The sequence below is a fragment of the Condylostylus longicornis genome, unplaced genomic scaffold (assembly GCF_029603195.1).
Source record: "Condylostylus longicornis isolate FDR11 unplaced genomic scaffold, ASM2960319v2 ptg000084l, whole genome shotgun sequence".
NCBI classification, from domain to species: domain Eukaryota; kingdom Metazoa; phylum Arthropoda; class Insecta; order Diptera; family Dolichopodidae; genus Condylostylus; species Condylostylus longicornis.
Window position 1 is genome coordinate 5,828,395 of NW_026578052.1, and position 23,482 is coordinate 5,851,876.

A 23,482-nucleotide genomic window follows, 5' to 3' on the forward strand; every position below is an offset into this window, starting at 1 on the left:
CTAACAGAGTTTTTTTTTTTTTAGCCAATCGAAACGACTCAATTTGTAATGTTTTGTGATGCCTAACTTTGAAATGTTTTTGAAAGTGATGTTAAAACTTTGTTTTATCATGACAGCAATTTCGTTGTGATTACGCATATGTTGAATTATAACGTTATTTATCTGAAGTGATAGTGAATTATCAATTTTACTACCCGAGTAAAATTTACATAAATCGATTTCATCTTCATTTCATGCTACAGAAGTGCAACAAATATATAATATTGGAACCAAAATACTACCTCAAGGAGTTTTAATGTCGACTTTTATACGTTAACTCTAATAAAAAGCATCTATAGAACTAATAAATCATTCAACTTTAATTTTTAATAATATTGGCTGTTAAAACTCTTGTCAAGTATAGGATAATACAAAATAATTTAATTATTGAAAGAAAATCAAGTTCCGACAAAATACTTTTGTTATACTAATTTTAAAGAAGCAGAAAACCTATTCCATTTGCGGTAATTTCCATTAAGTGCTTTGCTGTTAAAATAAATCAATTTCTTTTTCTTAATTAGTAAAAACGATATTCTGAAATTTAATTATACAAAAGTTAAATGATCTTGGACAAAGTTGCATGTAATTTGCATTTTTCACCAATAACAATTCGAATGTGTGTTTGTAACGACGTTTTATCAATTGAAAATATGTATATAAATGAATGTGTAATGGAAAAACCAAAAGGAATTCATTTTGCCGCTTCTGGTAAAATTTATATGATCACATAAAAATCTTGATGGAAATATGAATGAATAAATATTATTTATAAATATAATAAATTATTAATAATATCATCTAGTTGCTCTAATTACAAAATATGCATTCATATAGTGAGGCTTACTGTAGATATAAGAAATGCAGAGAAGAACGAGAAATAGATAAGAATTAGAAGAATTGAAAAGAGGAGGCAGAATATGTGTGTAAAAATAATTGACTTTATTACAAACTAATTTTATTTGGATGAGAAATGGATAAAGGTCGAATATTTTTAAAATTGCCACTTAGTTTGTAATACTAATTTAAAATTTTATAATGCTATTTAACTAATAGTCAGAGATATTTTACAATTTTGCGAAAAATGTAATAATTATTATATTTACTAATTAATAGCATAGTAATGGTTATCCTAAAGTTTTTTAATAAAACAGGCTTATAACCTGATAATAGAAAAAAGCCACAGATCTGGTTTATATTTTTGTTTCCAATTTACTTTTTGATAACTTTGTCACATTTTAATTTAAGGTTAATTTATGTTGATTTACTTAAATATGCATATATACTATAGTAATTAATGCATTTTTCAAAAATAATATTTAATGGATTGAACTTGATCGCGTGTTACTTTGAAATCTCTTTGCCAGTTTAAATTTTTTGTAATGATCATTTGTATGATGTTTTAATCTTCAAACAGGTCATATTTGCTAGTTGGTAACATTTTGTAAAATGCAAATTTATTTTCTTCTTTAAAGGACAAGTTTTGTGTTTTTAATTTAAACATAAGTAAAGGATAATCAAGTTAAAAGTAATTCAATATCATTTTATTGACTAACTTTCAATAGGTATATTACTTAGTGTGTAGGTACTGTACGTATTTAAAATACATATTATTTAAAACTTAGGAGGCCAGAGAAATCTTGTATTATACTTGTAACGCAACAATTAGATTTAAAACAAAATAAATTTAAAATATAATTGAACGAATAGTCAAGATTTTACTGAATAATTAGATAATTGATTATCCTTTTTATTATAGAAGTTTTATGAATTTATTTCTGATTACTATTATTTAAAAATTCTAATTAATTTCGGCTCCCGAATCAAAATAAAATTTTATATAATAAGTAATTAATATGCAATAATTTCGGTAGGAAATTTTAATTAGTTTATTGTAGTTAGAAATCGCAAAGTAAATAAAATAATTAAAAAAATATTCAGATTCGATAACTTTGTTTAATAACATATTTTGTTTTTTTTTTTGTTAACAATAATAAAAGTGATGTTTGTTTACTGCTATAAAAGTATAATAAAAATTATGTTTACATTATAAAAACAAGTTTGATATTATGCTAAACATGCTTGTCATCGTAAAGAAGTTCGATTCGAACAAAATACCTAAAAATAATACAAAGTATGATAATTAATTAAATATTAAATTATATGGAATTTATTGGAATAAAAATGTTTGTTTTTATTAATGTTCTCTCAATAAATCAATAAAAAAAATTCTAAATAATTGCAGTATAATTTTATTGGAGAGATTATTAATTAGTATAAATTTGGTAGTCTAAAATTCATTAAAATTTAGTTTAAAGAAAACATTCAAGAAAACATGTCAAAAAATTCAGTAATAATTTTTTTAATTCTATTTCAAAATTTGCTAGCATTTAATGCAAAATCTATTAAAAATGAATTACAAAATGAATCAGAAGATCTTTATATAATTGGTGGTCATGAAGTTGATATTAAAGATTATCCGTATCAAGCTGATATACAAATGTTTGGACAACATCATTGTGGTGGTGCTATAATTAGTGAAATAGCAATATTAACAGCAGCACATTGTGTTCAAGCATTTCATGAAAGTATTCTATCTGTAAGAGTTGGTTCATCAAAAACAACATCAGGTGGCTCAGTCTATAATATTAAATCACGTATTATACATCCAGATTTTAATAAATTATTGGCTGATTTTGATATAGCTATATTAATTTTAACACAAAAATTAAAATATTCTCTAACAATTCAATCAATCGAATTAGAATTATTTGATACGGTGGAAGGTGGAATAGCATCAGTTAGTGGTTGGGGACGAACTGATCTTGGTTATGCAACAGATAATTTAAATGCTGTTAATGTACAAATATCAAATCAAAAATATTGTTTTTTTAAATATGAAGAAGATGGTTTTAAAATGACTGATCGTATGTTATGTGCTGGCTATCCGGGTGGTGGATATGATGCATGCCAAGGTGATTCCGGTGGTCCATTAATATGCCGAAATAGTAATAAATTATGTGGTATTGTATCATTTGGCAAAGGTTGTGGTTTAAGTGAATATCCTGGTGTTTATACAAAAATTTCCAAAATAAGAGAATGGATATTACAATATTTGTAGAGTTATTTTTGGAGAATTTTTATATATTTTTATTATATGAATAATTATTAGATATAAATTTAGTTATAGAAAATAAGTGATACTTTCATTATATAAAATGTTGTGATAAATTATTAATTTATTTAATATTTACTTAAGTTTACAAAAATTAAGAAAAAACGCAATAGGAATTTTTACTTTTATTTTTATGTTTAAGTTCTTATCAAAATTTACACCTGATATTTTTTTATATTACCGACGTTCTACGGTATATAACACTTATCAATTCCAATAAAATAATAAATTATTATTATTGATTATTTAATTTTTATACAATATCGGATTATTGATAAAAAGAAATATAATATTTTTTATGTATTTTTTTTTAAAACTACTTATTATTAATTTTAATGCTCTGAACTTCCTGATATCAGTCATACTACTGTACACAATGTTGTAAGTTTTAAAATTTTTTGAAAAATTATTATTCTTGTTGACAATTATTTAAGCTTTACATTTTATTCTAATATTCCGGCCTAACATTTTATTGCTACAAATTTATCAGCAACTATCATAGAATTTCCGTTTGTATTAATTACGATGTCATGTGTATATTATACTTATGGGAAATTAAAGTTTCATATAATATTATATAAGCATATGTGTATATATATATGAATAATTCACTGTTAACGTAGGTCATGATAGAATGTTAAAATAATTTAGTTCAATATTTAGTTCAATATTTGATATGAACAGTGCAGTAAATTGGGTGACGTATAAGTATGTAAAATTTAATTGCATGTTTTTTTACTTGTTATATATTATACAGTGAATTAATCATAAGTGTTGTAACATAATAAAATATTACAAGTTCATTATAAAATTTAGACTTATATGTAGTATTAATAATAATAACAATGTTCCTAAAAAAAGTTCATGATATCCTGATTAAATTACAAATTTCATTTACTATGAAGCTGCATAATAAATTAAATTCTTATAATAATATTAAAACTTGTATAAAAGCAATTTAAATTTAATTAAATTCCAAAAAAATTATGAAATGGATACGATCCACTTGATATAGAGCCTGTACAATATTATTGTTAAATATTTCATTACAATGAAAAACTTACAATAGAAAATAGATTAAAAAAAATCAATCTTTTTCCTATAAAACCAAATTTCAATTGCGTCAATATACTAATTTTATTGAATAAGCAAAACAGTACGACTTAGGCTGGCGAAAATAAGATGAAGATGTGATGCATTATTGTTACCGATTCTAGTTTGTATGAAGTATTGTGCTGCTTCAAAACTTAATTTTAATGAAATCAGGGAGTGTACATAGCATATAATTATAGAATTTATTAAATATGTAAATTTTCGTATTAATTTTGTGCCATCCTGTGTGTAACAAAATAATAATGATATTCTGATTAAATTCCAATTTTAATATTGCATTATTTGAATAAAATAATACTTATAGATTATAGCAAATTAGACTATATAGATTATAGAAAATATCTTATCAAGTTTATTGCCATTTATTAATGGTTTTTTTTTTTAAATTCTGTAAGAAGACCGTCTATGAAATAAAAATATACACATACATGTAAATCGCGGCAAATTTTTAATTTACTTTTTGAAATAATCGCTTAAACTTAAAATGCATTTGCTTTAATATTTTCTTTGTATATTAAATACAATAATTTTATTGAATACGGTTAAGAGCATTAAATTATGTGATAAAATTATATAAAAATTACATTATATTCTTGCAAGTACTTGAATATTTCGTATGATTTTGCACTCGTACATTTAAAATTTAAGTTCTATTTTTGAAATTTTTGTTCTTATAAATTAAATTCCACAATATATGTTTATATTCTATAATTGAATTTCAATGCAAATTTAATTTCTTACTATATCCTCTATCCTATTTAATATAGAGAATCGATATATATATAAGTACAATGCAAGAAAGCCTGCACTCTTCAAATCATATTCACGTTGCTTATTATTCCACCTTTAATTCGAGTAATATCGAATAATAATATCGATTAAAATATGCAATAAGTATAAGTATGTAAGTAATAAATGAAAAAAATAATATTTTGAACTCATATTATAACTAGATATATTCACATATGGATATGTGCTTCAATTTATGTATGTTTTGTGACATCGATTTAATTAAATATTAAATTTTATAACATAATGAAAATATTATGCAACTTGTTGAATAAATGTTATGCTAAATATAATTGCATATATGTATATGTATGTAAGCTTAAATTAATGTGATTTTACGATATAATAATGATGAAAAATTGATATTAAGAGTTTATCAATGAGTATTTATAGATTTTGTTTTATTTTTTTTTTACAATAAAAGCAATTTCCGGTACGTTATTTACATATTTAATTAATTTTCATGTAATATACGTACATATACATTATGCATAAGTAATCTTGATATATATAAATTTATTATTAATTTACATATAACAATATATATGTAAATACCTCGACGTATACTTGAAATAAATGCATACATATATGCAAAATTCTAACAATATTGTGGTAATCAAAATACCCTTACCAATTTATTTTATGTATTTGTCGCAATGTGAATTTAATATCATTTTCTAGTATTTCTGCAAAATTATTTACACTTTATATAAAATACCATTCCCTAACGAATTTCAAAGTATTTAATAATTATTAATTTTTAAATAAATCTGGGGCAACAAGGCAAAACTGCCTAAGTCAACTTAATAAAAAATAACCAAATACTTAATTATCTATGCTTCAAATTATTTTTTGGCAAACTACTTGCATATCGGGCATCTGGCTATGTTTGGTTTTTTTTCGTCTAATATCAACGAACTTAAGTACACTTAAGTTCAAGTTGAGTCTCTAAATATAAAAAATCTCTTCTAAAAGAGTCGATATACGTTTGCTCATACAAAATCTAGTCTTGCGATAATCGTGTAATATGCCAAGAGTCATTTAAAAAGCTTGTTTTTCAGGTAAAAAAATTTTTATGACTGGATTTTACACTCTTTCGAGAAGTTCAGAAATTCACTTCGAAAGGATATGCTTGATTATTAAAGAGGATAACCTCATTGCTTACTCCAGTTTACATTAAAAAGTAATTATTATTATTTTGGATTTCAGTTACTACTGAGTGACCGGTCCGGGACTCAAAATCCCACTGTCACCTCCAAGTCGTGGGTCTCGGTAATGGCAGACGATAGAAAGATTATTAAAATGAACAAAATTACATTCGTGCCGTGGCCGTGTCTTGTGAAACAGTTTATGCCGAGGATACCAGGCGCCTTGCAATTTAAATTATTCTTCCAGAAGAGTGAAAAGTCAAAAAGTAATCTTCCTGACGCAGGTCCTTCAAAGAGGAGGTCGGTGGAAGGTAATGCTAGGAAGAAGGTCACTGGAAATATTTTTCAAGAATGTTTAAAAAAGACCTTTTACCGGGATGCAGTGGTGTAAATCAAAGTAGCTATCGCTCATGTTTTGCAACCCATTGAGGGGCTATCCGATGTCCAAGTGGAGAAAATAAAAGTAGCCATTAACTGGGACAACATCTTGTTTAGTAAAAGACTTATATATCTTCCCATTCTAGATTACTGCTCCAAGGATCAGATGGTTCTGTTGGGGAAGTTGAAATCCCTGGGTGTTGGACAGAGTTTCCTGAATGCTGTATGCTGTTCCTGCCTCCCGCTGATAATAGGAAGTGACTCTAATGTCAACTTCGCCGTCTGGAGAAGCAGTGATATAAATAAAAAATGTAAGTGCCTACTTGAATTTATATATAGCAATAAATTAACGATTATGAATGAGTGCAACAGGCCAATATCCATAAATGCAATTAGGGAAGAGGTTCTTGACACCACCATGTACACTGAGTTTTTTAGTAATAGGGTTGATGGATGACGTGGCCGAAATGAGGCACCCATAATCGACCATAGGCAGATTAGGCTTAATATTTTGGTCTCCGGGGGCTTGGCAGAAGAAATGTATTGGCTGCCTCAATCCACAGGTTGAAGTCAATTCGAACGATAGGGGGTTTGTCCAAATGGAACGTCCTAATGGCTCAATGATCGAAGAAAGAAAGTAGACGTTGGTGGTGATGACCTCAGCGCACTTTCCTAACTCGACCGTTTTGTACTTCAGGTCTTTCAAATCTTCAGGTAATGGCGGCATATACTTCGCGTTTTTGAAATTTTTTGTGCGTAAAGGGTGGCTAAGGTGACGTATATTGCGAAGATAGGTAAGCAATCACCTAAAGTCTTTTCGTTCGATTAGCCTTACTTCTTTTCTATTGAAAGCAACGACAAAACTATGCTGTCAATCAGGGAAGTCGGGTACGTTCTCGGGTGCGCTGCAGGATTTAATGGTGGTAGTTCGCTGCTTTTTTGACATTGGGGGTGCATTTAATGATACGTCATCTGTGGGTGGTTGCCTTTTTTGTTCTACCGTACGGGCTGGACTTGTCTGCCTACTTGGAGATAAAAATAGGTGCCGCATGCAAAAATGTTTCTTCGATCGTGCTCAGTAAAATTAACCGCGGAGTTACTAGGAATGCGACCGCCCGGCACAAGGTATTCGGCAGCGCAATAGTTTTGGGCAGGGCTTCCTGAGCGTTCGAGAACTGCTATTTAATTTACTTGGAGATATCTCGAGTTTTATACTTGGAATAGAGATATTGTAGGCGGGAGCGTGGGAAACCCATTCGGGTCTCTTGGAATATGCGAATCTACGAGTGGCCGATCCCGATTACAAAGTAAAGAAATTTTTAATATTTCAAAAAATATTTTTCCAAAAAAAATTTCATTGTTTTATAAAGTTCAATCTGTCAATTCTAACTTAGTCAACTACGCCTGATAACCACTAGAATAATGACTAAAATAATGTACTTAGTAATTTAATTTTAACATACAGGATATTAAGTTATTTTTGTGTGTCATTCTGTATATATGGTATATTTTTACAAACTGTAGCTTTTCTCTATTGTGTTTAATTTATTATCAAAGCTGGATTCGATTACGGAGACCTTAAATTATATGCAATATTTTCAAAATATTATAATCTAATTATAATCCTATAAGTATTGATCCTATATTTTATTTTAAAAATTTATTTAATATAATACTGTTTTATAAATATGAATTAATTAATTTTCAATTTTAATTTATATTTAAATTATTTAATATACTATTAAAATATGCTAATTATATTTTTTTCTTACCATATTCTGTTGTTTCATTCCAATGTGTTTTATTAAATGCTAAACTATTTTCAATAATATTAATTAATATTAAAAATATTAATATATTTTTAATTGATTTTTTTGATTTTCTTAAAATTGAATATTTTTTCAAACATTTCATTTTCACTATATTTAAAAAGAAAAATAATTATTATTAAAGTTCACATTAAATTATGAATGAATTTAAATAGTTTAACTAATTATATAATGTTGGTATCGTTTTGTAACAACTTAACCTTAGTGCATAATCTGTAACAACTGCTTCGAATTAAAAAAAAATTTTTTAATAAATTCTGTATGTAAGTAGCTAGAGTTATAGAGCTAATATTTTAAAACGAAAGATTTTGATAAGTCTTTTTATTGAAAATTGAAATCATACAATTTTAATATGTTCCTTACGGTGTTCTTTATAATGTACCTTAGGAATATGTAACGTTAATAATAAAATAGGGTGTTTGCCTGTATACCTATGCCGAGAAGTAAATAATTTTAATAGAAAAATTAGAATTGAACTGTAAGAAACCTATAATTAAAATGCTCTTGAATTACTAAGGCTTACATTATTTTTTATTGGATATTTATCAGTTGAGTATAGTTATTTCAAGTTCGTGCACTTATGTGCATATAACGTATATATATGTATATGTGCGTGTAAAATATTATGTTGTTTGAAATTATATACAAAAAGTTGGTGGTGCCACTAGTACCGTATTCATAAGCATCCCATATTTTTAAATTTAATTTATTTACTAAAATTACCCTAAGTTTTAATTAGTATTTTTCATGTAAACAGAACAACAATTCAATATTAATGTTTTGTAAAAATGATCCTTTTACCATAATAAATTAATAATACTTATTGTAAATTGTTTTCAATATAAAAACAAATTCCCTAAATTTCCGCTTTATGATTTCGGAAACTTTGTAATTTTATACACGCGAAAAACAAATCAATTTATTTTAATGGGCCACACTTATATGAATATGATGCCTATATAAATATTTTTAAATAAAAATGAAATTTCATTTTTCCATATTGTTATATTTGTAATAAATTTAAATTAATCTTCTAATATTCATCATGTTTTTTTTTTCATTTAATTTAATTAAAATATTTTTAACAAATAAAAAAAGACACAAATTCAAATAATTTTTATTACACTACCACAAATACAACAACTACACGCACATTTAAAATATCATTAAAAAACAAAAATATTTTTCTCTCTCAACTCATTATGCATATTTTAAATCAAAACATTTATTTATACTATTATTTATTTTTATTTTCATTTAAAATAATTTATTTTTATTTTTAAAATCAAAATTTTGACCCGTCCGTCCACATGGTATATCTAGTGAAATTGTTTTTTATTTAAATTTTCATCAATTACTTCATATAGAAATCTTGTTATCTCTCTTTTTTTATTATTCTTACTCAATTTTTTTAATAAAAATTTATAGAAAAAAAAAAAAAAAAAAACAAGGCAATTTCATATGAATTGTACATCCTGAAAATTATAGGGTATTGAACTGTGATAGGAAAAATTATTGTCAAGGGTAGATTTGTAGATTTGTAGATCGGTAGGATAGGGTCACCCTCAGAGTAGCTCACTGGAGCGAAAAAAGTTTACGGTAACATCTCACCGTTTATAAAACGCCAACTAGGCCTACTATAATCCTCACGTAATTAAAAATATGTCCCAAGGGTGCCACCGTAAATTCTTCCAAATGAACCAATCGCTTTATGGCCAATGTTTTAAAAAATTAGGGAATATGCTCAATTGTTTTATCTTAATCATTGCAAAATCTACACAAACAATTCACAGACTGTCCTAATTTATGCAAATGGCCTACAATGTCAAGGAAGAAGAGTATGGCACCACCAACTTGGCCTCCCGTCTTATTAGATGTGTGCTTCCATACAATCACTTTTTCCAGACAATTATAATAAACGGTAAACTAATTTAATACGTAGGGTTAGGATTAAAAATTATAACTGATTTTTGTTAATGCACCACTATAGCAACTTTTTTAGATTTTGAGGTGTTCATTTAAAAAATTTGATATGAATCCATCTGTGCTCACATTATTCCGTCAAATTGCGTATTTTGTAGCCTTCAGGTTATCCAAATTTAGTATAATATGATTTTGCCAATAATTTTTGGGAACCATAACCGTGTTCAATTTGGTTCAATAGCTGAACCATATTATAATCGTAAAATTTCATTTAAAATTTAAAACATTTTATTAATTCAGTCAGGTTAAAAACGATGTTCCGTACATTAGTATATAACGTTATGTTTATGTACCAGCATAGATATGTTAGAAACATGAAAATGTATATTTAAATATGATTTGTATACATATTTACATATATGCGTATATCATATGTACTCGTATGTAAGCAAAGCATGTGTATATATTGCATGCTTATTTAAATGTACGGATAGATTATGTGCATACATATGTACGGATAGATTGTATGCATATATATGTGATCCAGCATAAAAAGTAATAAAAATATAATTACTTACAATTTATCTTCTAAATTCATATAAGAATTAATAAAAAGAAAATAAAATTGGGAAGATGAGACAAGGCACAAAGGCACATAAAAAAAATAAAAAAAAAAAAACGCGACCCGAAATAAAATGAACAAGAGTGTCATCAGAGTGTCTTTTGTAAGAATCGCATTTATACAGCTATACTGTTACAGTATTTTTATTGAGAAGAGTGAGATTTTTTTAAATTGGAAACGTTTATTGTTAAATACGAAAATGAAATAAAGCATATTTGAGCTTCACAGTGTTGAAACAAAATATTGTGTAGAAATTCAAAATTAAGATTCGTATAAAATTTAGCACATCCCTTGAATAATCGGAAAAGATTTCTCAATTTTAATAAAAAAAGAGAAAACAAAAATAAAATTAATGAAAATATATGTGCGAGAATTTTTTATTAAAATTAAGTGTGTAAGTGTGTATATGTGACGGCTACTAATGATGAACTCTTTTTATGAAGAATCTTTTTATCTACAGTACCATAGGAATTTAAAGTAAGTCATTTCCCTGCATATCAGCCATTAATAAGTATGTTCGTATGTAAATATATATTCAAAGTCTTAAATGCAAATAAAAAATTAAATTAAATGAACGAAAGAGAAAAAAAATACTAAAAAAATTGTACTTGTAGAGTTTTTTTCTTGTTGAATTTATTGCCCTTAATTGATCTACTTAAATCGCAGCATAAAACTTGGACAATTTGTTTACTTTCATATTTAGTTTTCGATATCATGTGCATTAAGTGAAAATTATGATGATTAAGAAGTAAATAAGTGTAATAAAGTTTTAAATAATTTATTGTAGCAGAAATGAATGATATAGTTTGCTATTGATGTTTTTTTTTTATTAGTACACTTTTAAAAAGGTGTTCAAAATATGGAAGTACCGTAGCGTATTGTTTGGACACCACTTAATTACCAGCAGCATCAAAACTTAAGCAAGAGAGTGGAACCCAATAATGTAGATAGCGAATTTACTACAAACGCGGTAGTAAACAGGGATGTTCCTTATAACTTCTAATGTTCATAGTCATTCTTGATACGACCAAAACTCAATAAGAAATATCTTAGCGACCGTCGCAACAGTTGGTTGATCTAGTGTAGACAATATTGATGACGTACCTCTTATTAGAAACACTGTAGGTAATACGTAGGATACAGTATATAAACGGTCAAACAACGCAGAAGAAGTGGGACCTGGGATAAATAAGAACGAAATGAAGATTACAGGAATAAACACAAGGTATCAAGAACAAAGATATAAAACATCTAAGAAAATAAAGATGAATAACATTTGGAATAGAAGAGCTGTCGTAATACAATTACTTGAGAAATATAGTATTAAAAGATGGAGGTCTTAAACAGAACAACGAACATAAATTGTTCAAAGTGACAATGGCTTCGGATAAAATATGTTACTTTGGATAGTCTACACATTCGTCTCGAGGAACAAAAATGCTTATATTCAGTGCATGTATAAAATTCGTACTGCTTTACGGAAGCCAAACATAAATTACAATTATTCGTGAATAAATATGTACATATTTCAAAATAATATGTTGAATATTTTGGTCGAGACAAATAAGAAATGAGAAGTTGTGGACGATAACAAAGCATCAACCAATAGAAAGACAAAATAAAAAATGTGGAGATGGATTATGTTACGGAAATCTGAAGCAGTAAAAAACTTGGAGGAAAACGATTGTGGGAGATACAGAGAAATCAAAAGGATAATGTAAAACAGAATAAGATTGAGGAGTGATATGGAAGTTCTATGTTATTCATATTTGATTGCTAAATTTGCACTTATTAAAACCAACAAACAGTCAGGGTAAAAATATATAAAATATGAATCTAGTTGAGTTATAAATCATAATTATATTGCATTTGACAATTAATGGTCATGTCAGAATATAAAAGTAACATATTGTTTATATGTTATTCAAATTAATATCCCATAACTGTAAGAAACAAACCGTGTATTCTCTTGTATCTATAATGTATATTAATTTAAATTTTCTTTTATTCATCTATATTTTTGTAAAAAAAAATCAAGCCCTCTTAGAATTAATTTACATATTCAAGTATTATATTTTGTATCTCTTAGTTAATATAGTTTTTATTAATGTATATAAATTGAATCTGTGAGTATATGAAAAGTATGTATTTTTGGACATACGCATAGTGTGTAATATAGTATAAACTAGCACTAGCACTAATAAGAACTTATTCTTTTTAATTATATTAAACGCATCTTCTATTCTCATTTTTATATTTAAATTTTTATATATAATTTGAAATTTTATACTCAAAGAGAACCCGCACTATAATGTTCATTATTACAATAATAATAATATTAAAGTGTAATTTAAAAGAAAGTGTCACATAAGAGCCCCTTAATTTATAAAATGATGCGATGCGAATGTACGAAATAAATAACTTTAAAATACATTGTATATATATAAGTTAACAATATAAAATGATGGAATAAATTATATAATACTCAAAAATGTCATTTGAAAAACTAATATTTACATTATTGATTGTGTTATAAAGAAGAGAGGAAATATACAAATAAACATTTCAAAACGATTAAATGTCAAGTATATGAGATGGCGATGACGTTTATTAACCCTTATATTACATACATATTATTTATAGAGCACCATCATTTAAATAATAAATAGAATAATTATATAGAACGAGTAATATGTTGAGATGCTAATTACAGTGGTTACTATTATTTTGTAATATACATATTTGATACTATTTAGTTGAATTGAAATTTTGTCCTATTCGGAATAAATTGCTTTCAAAATATTTGTGTACTTCTTCATTTTTACTGTATATACATACATACAGAGCTGATTGTAACTATATACATAACTTATGGTAATTACTGATATTCACTTGAAAACTTTATTTTCGTTGATGGTCTAATATTTAATAAATTATAGTAAAAAAATTATAATAAGTGTAACGTAAAAAATCGTAAAAAGAAGAAAAAATTAAGGGTGAGTTAATTTTCTCGCATGTAAGTGGGAGGAGTTTTACATAAAATTTTTTTTAAATAACGGGGCGTTTAAATTTATATTTTATAATATACATATACATAGATGTATATATACATATATTTTAAGTCCAATTCAAATTAAAAATTGTATTAGGCATAACTAATTTTTAAATTTCATCAAAAGGATTTAATCATGCATATTGTACCTTTGAATGTATTTAACTATAATGATGATGAAAAAATAATGATAAGTTTAATAAATAATTATAATGTATATAAATAAGTTGTGGGAGGAATTGATTATAATTATGTAGATATTTATTGGAAAAAAAAACGAGAATTTTCTTTGAAACGAATGTCCTCGCCTAACAATTATTTTATGAAAATTATTTTGTTTCTTAAATTCTAAAGCAAAATGTGATGCCCAACTCGCATAAATTTGCAAAAAAAAACGCTATCAATTTTGGTATGAATTGGTCATGCTAAAATTTTTTGCAACACTTAAGGGCACCTTGTAATTGCATTATATAAATGTTACATTAAACAAAATAATAATAAACTTCATTAACCTCATTTAAATGTTGAATTTTTTTATTGAATAGTCATTCAGTTTACAAGTAGATCTTTATGCATTTTAAATACAATAAGAATTTTTAATTTAACATTAATTTATCATTGTCATTTAGGTGTCTAATATTAATTTATTTTAATACATCAGTTGTTCCATAGTGTTACCGTGCAATGCCATTTAAAATGTTAAATTTTACAAATTTGAAATATTGCAATATAAAAATATTGTGATATAAAAGGGTTAATTATGAATTAATTAAAGGGGTAATTAATAACAGTAATTTTAACATTTTAAGTAAAAGAACTCACAAGAGCTTAGTGTTATGAAATGAATACTGTCATTCAGGATCAGAAGTAAAATTTTGTATTAATAATACTATGGCATTAAATTATTTGAAATTTGGAAATTTAAACTCAATTTATATTCCGTGATATTTTAATAATGCGTGAGATCTGCATAAGTGAGTTTAATGCAACAATTATTTAAATTACTCAATTCATACATTTATAACAATAACTTCATTTCATAGTAACAATAACTTCTATGCAGATCGAACTAGTTTGAATCAAGCAAGTCAAATCATGCAAATCAAATCAAACTCAGCATCTTAAAAAATTCGCGCTTATTTGTGACATTTGAAAAGATTTCAAATTATGGAAATTCCGTGATATTATTCATTTTGCTTTGTATTAAAGTACCGTCGGAACTTTTGTAAATATTTTTAATGAATACCTTTTATTAGGTGTAAAAATAATTTAAAATTCAATAATTATACATGAAAGACTTTTAAATAGCTAAACGAAGCTGTGAGTGCGTATTGATTCAAACAAAAATTTCATACACGTAAGTTGGTATCCAAACTATCCTTATAAAACAATAAAGGATTCAATTGTAAGATTTCATTTTTTTTTTTTCTTTAACTTGGAATTTTAATATTATTTATACAATTTTAAAAACAACAATGTTAAGTGCTATAATAAAAAATCAACTAGTTGCTATTTATTTTTTTTTTGTTTTCGTTATTCTCAAAGAGTATAACAGGTTTGAAAAGGTTATCACCATTTAAATGTTATCAACATTATTAATTTAAATTGTTTTGATTTCTTTAGCTTTTCATTTGTTGTTATTTAAATATTCTTGTTCACTAGAAACAAACAAAAACTCCCGATTTTTTAAAACTTTTTTATATTCTTGTATTCCACCTTTATAATTTAACAAAATATGCCTATAATCAAAATTGCATTAATGTTTTTTTTTTTTAGTAAAACCCGATAAAATAAAAATAAATTTTCTTTTCATACATTTATTATTAACGCCTTAAACAATTATCGCCGCGTAATATCCAATCCATCCTAACACGAGCTCAATCACTTCAGAACTAATGACAGAAAAAAATCTTATTGAATAAATAGACTTGTGTGAAGAAAACGAACAAATGGAAAAAAAATAAATAATAAAAATACAAAGGCATAAACAATATTTTTATAAGAAAAATTAGGAAAAACAACAACAAGAATAGGCTACGAAGAGTGTACGTTCGACAGACAAGAGCCGTGTTAAGGAAAAATCAAAATAAAATTTTCATGCTATGTTTTCCTCTCAAAAGAGGAAGAAGAAACATTGATACTATTACATTCAATTTAAAATGTGATTAATAAAAGGAAGGCAAACCATAGTTTCTTAACATTACATTTAACATTACAGTTTTTGAGCTTACAGAACGGTGATTCAATAACAGTTTTCTAATTGTAAACAATGTCATTTTTGTGATTTTTTTTTGTGTATGAAAAGAATTAACAGAATATTATGGATTAGGCATATGTGAGCAGTTCATTGATTCGTTATAAGTTTTAATTCTCGAATGGTGTTTATTTTTTTACACTTTCAACTGATGTTTTTATGTTTGTAAATATTGTTGGAACGATTACAATATTAGGTATTATTCGTTTTTTTTTATGTTAATTGTATAATTTTAAATGTATTTATATTTTCTTTGTATAATAAGTTTGTGGCTTATTCATTTTATTAAATGAGTTTAGTTTCAGGGTCATATGTTACATTTTTAAGGAAAACTAGGTGTAAGATATTTTTGGGTTTGGAGGTTATTCTGCGAAAGCGGTGGCTGCGAGGAGTGCCTTGAGGCTACATGCGATGGGCATACTTAAAAACAGGGAATACACACACAGTAGAATTCTGGGAGAATATGGAATGTGGCCTATGGACATTAGGCCTGATTTTGTGGTGCCATATACCGACTGGAGGGTTGATTATGAGGTTGTGGTTCCACAAAGGGAGGATTGGAGTGTGGGGGGGTTATGCACGCATGAGGGGTTATTCATCTACACGGATGGTTCGCCAGGGTGGTTGGCTGGTTTGGATAGGGGGTCTTGTGTATCGAACTGCAGGGGGTTGTTGTGTGTTGGGATGGGAAAAAGGCAAGGCCTTTTTCTGTTGGCCTAGTCCATGAGCTTTGCGCGGGTGTACGAGTGGAGCCCCCCTCTCTTACTTACTTACTTAAGATATTTTTGTCATTTACACTCCAATAAAATTAATAAGTGCAGCAGTTCATCTTTGGTTTACAAGTCTATCTAATTATTACTACCACTGATGCTACTACTGTTTAAGATAGGATTATATGAAAGACTCCAGTTGATAATTGAGAAACACTTAACAATTGATGAGATTAATCACATCTGAGGCATAATAGAAAGTTATCTGGAAAAATTTCAATATGCTTTGTTTTCTATTGACTGAAATTCAATATTCCATTGAGCGAGATGTTGAGATCTCGAAGTGGAACAAAAAACATTTACGGGAAATTGAAATAAGGATATCAATCGATGGCATTTAGTCGTTGTTGTTTTTCGAATTATGTATCTATAGTATATTGATAAAGTAATTTCAATTTTGGGCAATTATTATTGTTGTGTTAATATGTTTCTAAATTTAACGGAACCTACAATATTGGCAACATCCTAATAAAATCAAATATGAGAATAATATTTTTATTATGATCCACCGGCATTTTTTTCTTAAACGTCACAACACATTTTTTATATACGAAAAAATCTGCAGAAGCAAAAGCCCATACATTTTTATTTTGTTTTTATTTTAACATCAGTTTTACTTTAACCCTAAACTTTTTATCACTGTTTTAAATGATAGCATAAATATTAAAAAAATATTTTATTATACCCTGCACTTCGTGAAGGGTATATTAACTTTGGTATGGAGTTTGTAACTACTTGAAGGAGTCATCTGCGGTATGGACGTATATATATATTCTTGCTCAGCGTAAAATTCTGCGTCGATTTAGACATGTCCGTCCGTCCGTCCGTCCGTCCGTCCGATCGCACGATAACTCAAAAACGAATAATGCAATCGACACCAAACTTTCACAAGTTGCTTCTTTTCTGCCAAGGACGAACCCTATTGTTATTGGACCAATTCGGACAACGGGTTCGGGTAGCTGCCATACAACTCAAAGAGTTTATTTTAATTATTTCAAAAACTAATAAAGGTACAAATATAAAATTTTGTATACATGTGTCCAATTATATTCGACATATGCTCTAAAAATTTTAATGAGATAGCTGCACCGGTTCGTGTGGCTGCCATACAACTCCAAAAGCAAATTCTTTATGTTCTGCAAAATAATAAAGTCAGATTCATGAAACTTGGCAGTCGTGTGTCCAATTATAGGCCAAAGATATTTCTGAAGTTTTTGTGGAATTGCTTGACAGGTTCGAGTGGCTCCCATACAAGTCCAAAAGCTTATTTTAAGTATTTGGAAAAATAATAAAGTCAGATTCATGAAACTTGGCAGTTGTGTGTCCAATTATAGGTCAAAGATATTTCTGAAGTTTTGGTGGAATTGCTTGACAGGTTCGAGTAGCTCCCATACAAGTCCAAAAGCTTACTTTAAATATTTGAAAAAATAAAAAAGTTAGATTCGTGAAATTTGGCAGTTGTGTGTCCAATTATAGATCAGATATACCTGCGAAGTTTTATTGGAATTGCTTGACAGGTTCGGGTACCTGCCATACAACTCCAAAAGCTAATTTTAAATATTTGAAAAAGTAATAAAGTCAAATTCATGAAACTTGGCAGTTGAGTGTCCAATTATAGATCAGATATATTTGCGAAGTTTTAGTGAAATTACTTGGCAGGTTCGGGTACCTGCCATACAACTCCAAAAGCTAATTTTAAATATTTGAAAAAATGATAAAGTCAAATTCACGAAACTTGGCAGTTGTGTGTCCAATTATAGATCAGATATATTTGCGAAGTTTTAGTGAAATTGCTTGGCAGGTTCGGGTACCTGCCATACAACTCCAAAAGCTAATTTTAAATATTTGGAAAAATAATAAAAACAGATTCATGAAACTTGGCAGTTGTGTGTCCAATCATAGGTCAAAGATATTTCTGAAGTTTTGGTGGAATTGCTTGACATGTTCGAGTGGCTCCCATACAAGTCCAAAAGCTTATTTTAAATATTTGGAAAAGTAATAAAGTTTGATTCATGAAACTTGGCAGTTGTGTGTCCAATTATAGATCAGATATATTAGCGAAGTTTTAGTGGAATTGCTTGGCAGGTTCGGGTACCTGCCATACAACTCCAAAAGCTAATTTTAAATATTTGGAAAAATAATTAAGTCAGATTCATGAAACTTGGTAGTTGTGTGTTCAGTTATAGGTCTGACATATCCGTGAAGTTTCTATAGAATGGTTTCACAGGTTTGAGTAATTGCTATACAACAATGAAAGGTGCAGGGTATAATTCAATCGGTTTATACCGACTGAAACGTTTTTACTTGTTAAATATATTAAATATATTTAACAATTACTATTTTTTTCTCTCCTAGGTGCGCTTCCAATTAAATTTGTCTTTTAAAAGGGTAAACTAGTCATTCAATTTGATTTATTTATTGTACATGTATTTGATTTATTATGTACGATGAGTTCCAATACAAACATAAATGAACTAAAAATCAACCTCATGAATTTGATAAAGTTTCATTCTAATAAGATTTTCATTTTATAAAACAACACCATTTGGAAAAAAATATTGAAAAATTTTGGAGTAGAAGCACATTATGTAGTTCTTGTGGCCCATTATGCAGTATTTGGGGTTAAAAAAAAAAAGAAACACATGGAAAAATTTACATTCTTCATCACTATACAGGAAATAGTAGAATAGCAGAAGTTTAACATTAAAATAATAGAACCTGAAGTTGAACATGAAAGGAGGTTGAAAATTGCGAATGAAAGACTTTTGCTGTATTTTTTTCTAGTTCTGTTGGCTCACTAGAGTTTTCTAATTGGTTTTACATATTGTAGTGGAAACATATAGTAAGATATTTATGGTAAAAATACGAAAGTGTAAAAGTCTTTACAAATTAAAAAATAATAAAACGTACTTGCTTTTTAATTTTAGGAGTTCGAAGAATAAGTTGCCGTATTTATAAGGTTTTGATTTTCCAAATTAGATAAAACATAAATTTGAAGCAGAATTGATAATCGTTGCATAATATTACTAGCTGATCTGCAGATATTCAAAAACAATACAATAACTCTAAAATGTATTCCAAACATTCAAATTCATAATAAGGCGGATGTTTTAAGGCAATGAACTTACCTTGGTTTTACATAGAGTACCAATTGTTAGCCATAACTTAGAACTACATGAATTTAGTTTTTAAGAAGTGTGCCAATATTTTACATACTCGTATAGTTCGTTGCTCAAGAAAGAGATGGAGTAAACACTAAATTGATTGTATAGACTATAGAATCTGAACGAATTGTAAATATAATGTAAAGATCTCAAAACTGTTCAATGTAAAACAACCGGGTGACATTATTAAATTTGCATGTAAGGTTTACTTTTTTTATATTTCTAAAACAAAAATGAATAATAATTAGCAATTCTAACTGTTTAAATTTTGTAGAGTAACTAATATAAAGGATAATATACTTTTGAATACGATATGATTATGTATGGTATTGTATTGATAAGTCCATGAATGAAACAATTGGAATCGGAACAAATTATTAAAAAATGATAATTCTCTCCTGGATATATGCAAATAATATGAAATTTTTTTTAAGAAATTATTTTTATTTTTTCTTCATCCTAATTATATGCAAATGAATTTTATACTTTTTTAAATGAAATTAAAACCTGAATTATTTATGATATATGTGTTAATGAGGATATGCAATTGTTATATTTTTGCACAAATATTTTATAATACAATTACTGTACTCAAATTTAAGGACCAAAGTTGTTTTAAGGACAAAGAAAATTCATTATTATTGAATGCATTTTACAATGTCAGTGTATGATAAAATTCATGTAAAAATATGGATTATTACTTAAAATGTACTTAAAATTCTTTTCAAATAATTTAAATAATATTATTAAGTAAAATCAGGTCTCAATTTGAATAAAATCAAACAAACTTCCTATAGTAAAATTGTAATATTAAAAACTGTCAAGAGATACCTACATAAAAAATATTTGTAGTCTTGAACGCTTTAAATCGTTCCAATGTTTACTTTATATTTAATGGTATGCCAAACACGTGTCAATATTATTTGCATTAAATTTATAAATTTTCTTCATAGAACTCAATCAAATCAAAATAAGTTTTATAGATCCTAGAGCCTTATTATGTAATTCGGATTTCGTGTAATGATTTTTGTATTTAAAGAATTGAAAAGATAGAAAAATCGTGTCACGAAATTCGAATTACATCGTAGGGCCCCTTTTTTTTTTATTTTTACCTCATGGTTCCTGTTCCACAATTGTATGGCCTTATAATAAATTAAAAATCTAATTAAACAATATTTTATTTACTTTATTATACCATTATCACCATTTATCATTAATATAAGATTTCTTTTTTTGTAATAATTTCATATACATACATAATATTTTTTTTTGTATTTTATTTATAAATATAAATAATAATTATATTACAATAATAATTTTTAATAATAATTTTAATTATTTTATTAAATATTTTATTTTAAATTATATATTTTTTGTTTACTTTCACATTTAATATACAAATAATAATAATATTTGATATTTTTATTTTATTTTATTTTTTTTTATAATATTGTACATGCTTTGTTTTTAAATACAAATTGTTTTTTTTTATTTTATATTTTAAATCATAAATTATTTATGTATTTATGTCATTTAATTTATACACAGAGTTCACATTGTATATTTTTTTTTTTGTATTATACAATAAGGGTAAATAGTAATTAACAATATAAATGAATTGTATTTTGGTTGTAGAAGAAAATTTTAACTTAGTAAAATATTTTGAATTATAATTATAATAATTAAACTAATAATTATATAATTAACTATAATTAAATTAAAATAATTATGATTAAATTAATTTTTATTTATTTTTAGATACTTTTGTTCTTTTTGGAAATATTATTCATTCTGGCTGGAAAAATAATAATTTTTTTAATTATTTGTTCACTATTGATTGGAAATCATTTAAAATTAGCAATGTTGGTCATTTTACAATATTGTGCTTATTTGAGACACAAGTTTTGTTATTTATTGATTTTTAATAAAATCGCTGTATATTAGCGGCAGAAGTTAGAGTTGAATAGAATATTTATAAATTGTTTCAATTAATTGTTTGCAATATTAAAAATTTGTGTAAAAAATATACAAATTCAAATTAAAATTATTTTGTATAAATTTGAGCAATTTGTTATTAAAGAATTTTCATTGTATTAATTAATGTAATTATTTTGGTAATAAAATTTTTAATAATATAGTTCTAATTTATTAATTTTCTGTGGTAAATTCATTCTGGTTTTTTTTTGATATTACTTGATTGACCTATTCAATTAGATTTAATGGTAAAATTACAAATTATAAAAGACCAATTGTATAATTAAAAAATTAAAAAAAAAAACACTTTTCAAATTGCTGTGCCACAAAATTTAATATTTTCTTTTTATCTAGGTATATTTTTATTTTAAATTCTAAATTTTAGAGTTTTAGACAATAATCAGCACATAGTATAATAGTTTTTTTTTTCATTAATTTCAATATTTTTTTTTTTGTATTAATTTAATAATTATAATAATATTGTAATTAAATATTAATTTTTAGGCAATTTTTCCTTAATTATAGTTTTAGTTTTTCATGTATAGTAAATAAGTATATTTTAAGGATTTATAAATTTTTATTATATAATAATGGTATTTATATGTGTACGTATGTATATGCAATATTTATGTATATATATGTAATAATTTTTATGATAGATTTTTAGAAATTTTTTTATTTACCTAATTTTTAAGTAGTTTTAAATTTGAAAAAACAAAAAAAAATTCTTATATTTAAAACTTAAATGCAAATTTTTTTTAAGTACATTTAGGTATGTTTGTATTTTTGTAGCCATATATATATATATATATTTATATATATTATGTGCACACAGTTTTGTTTTAAATTTGAAACTATTTTTCATTTAGAAAATGTTTTTTTTTACGTGACATTTAAAATGTATAAAATGTAGGTATGTAACCAAAATATTTTTCTCCAGTTAACTTCCAGAACGTTTTAAGTAGAATGCATTTAGTACAATTTTAGAATGAAAAATTTAATGAGATGGTAAATTTTGGCTGCAATAAATAAAATTGAAAATATTCAGCTGGTTTCGAATAGTAAACAGAGATTTGGCAAAAGTTAAGCGACGATTTTTCTACAAAATCAAAACTCAGAACTTATTCTTTTTGTAACTTATTCACATCGTATTTAAATCAGATTTCTTAATTGCAAATAATATAACCAAACAGTGTATCAAGCTTCAATGTACTAATTTTATCACTTGAAAAAGAAAAGTGTTTAGCAGACGTTT

General features: G+C 26.1%; 1 protein-coding gene across 1 annotated transcript in view; it reads right to left on the reverse strand.

Moving 5' to 3' along the window:
• LOC129613603 (reversion-inducing cysteine-rich protein with Kazal motifs) overlaps nt 1-15,941 on the reverse strand; it is a gene marked incomplete at its 3' end in the record, with an annotated part of 66,914 nt that extends 50,973 nt beyond the window's left edge. Inside the window, exons 1-2 of the mRNA XM_055527734.1 lie at nt 15,881-15,941; nt 8,412-8,558 (exon numbers count right to left, since the gene is read on the reverse strand). Coding sequence (XP_055383709.1) covers nt 8,412-8,553 — 142 coding nt within the window. The remainder of the gene's footprint in view (nt 1-8,411; nt 8,559-15,880) is intronic.
• Nucleotides 15,942-23,482: the final 7,541 nt, after the last annotated feature.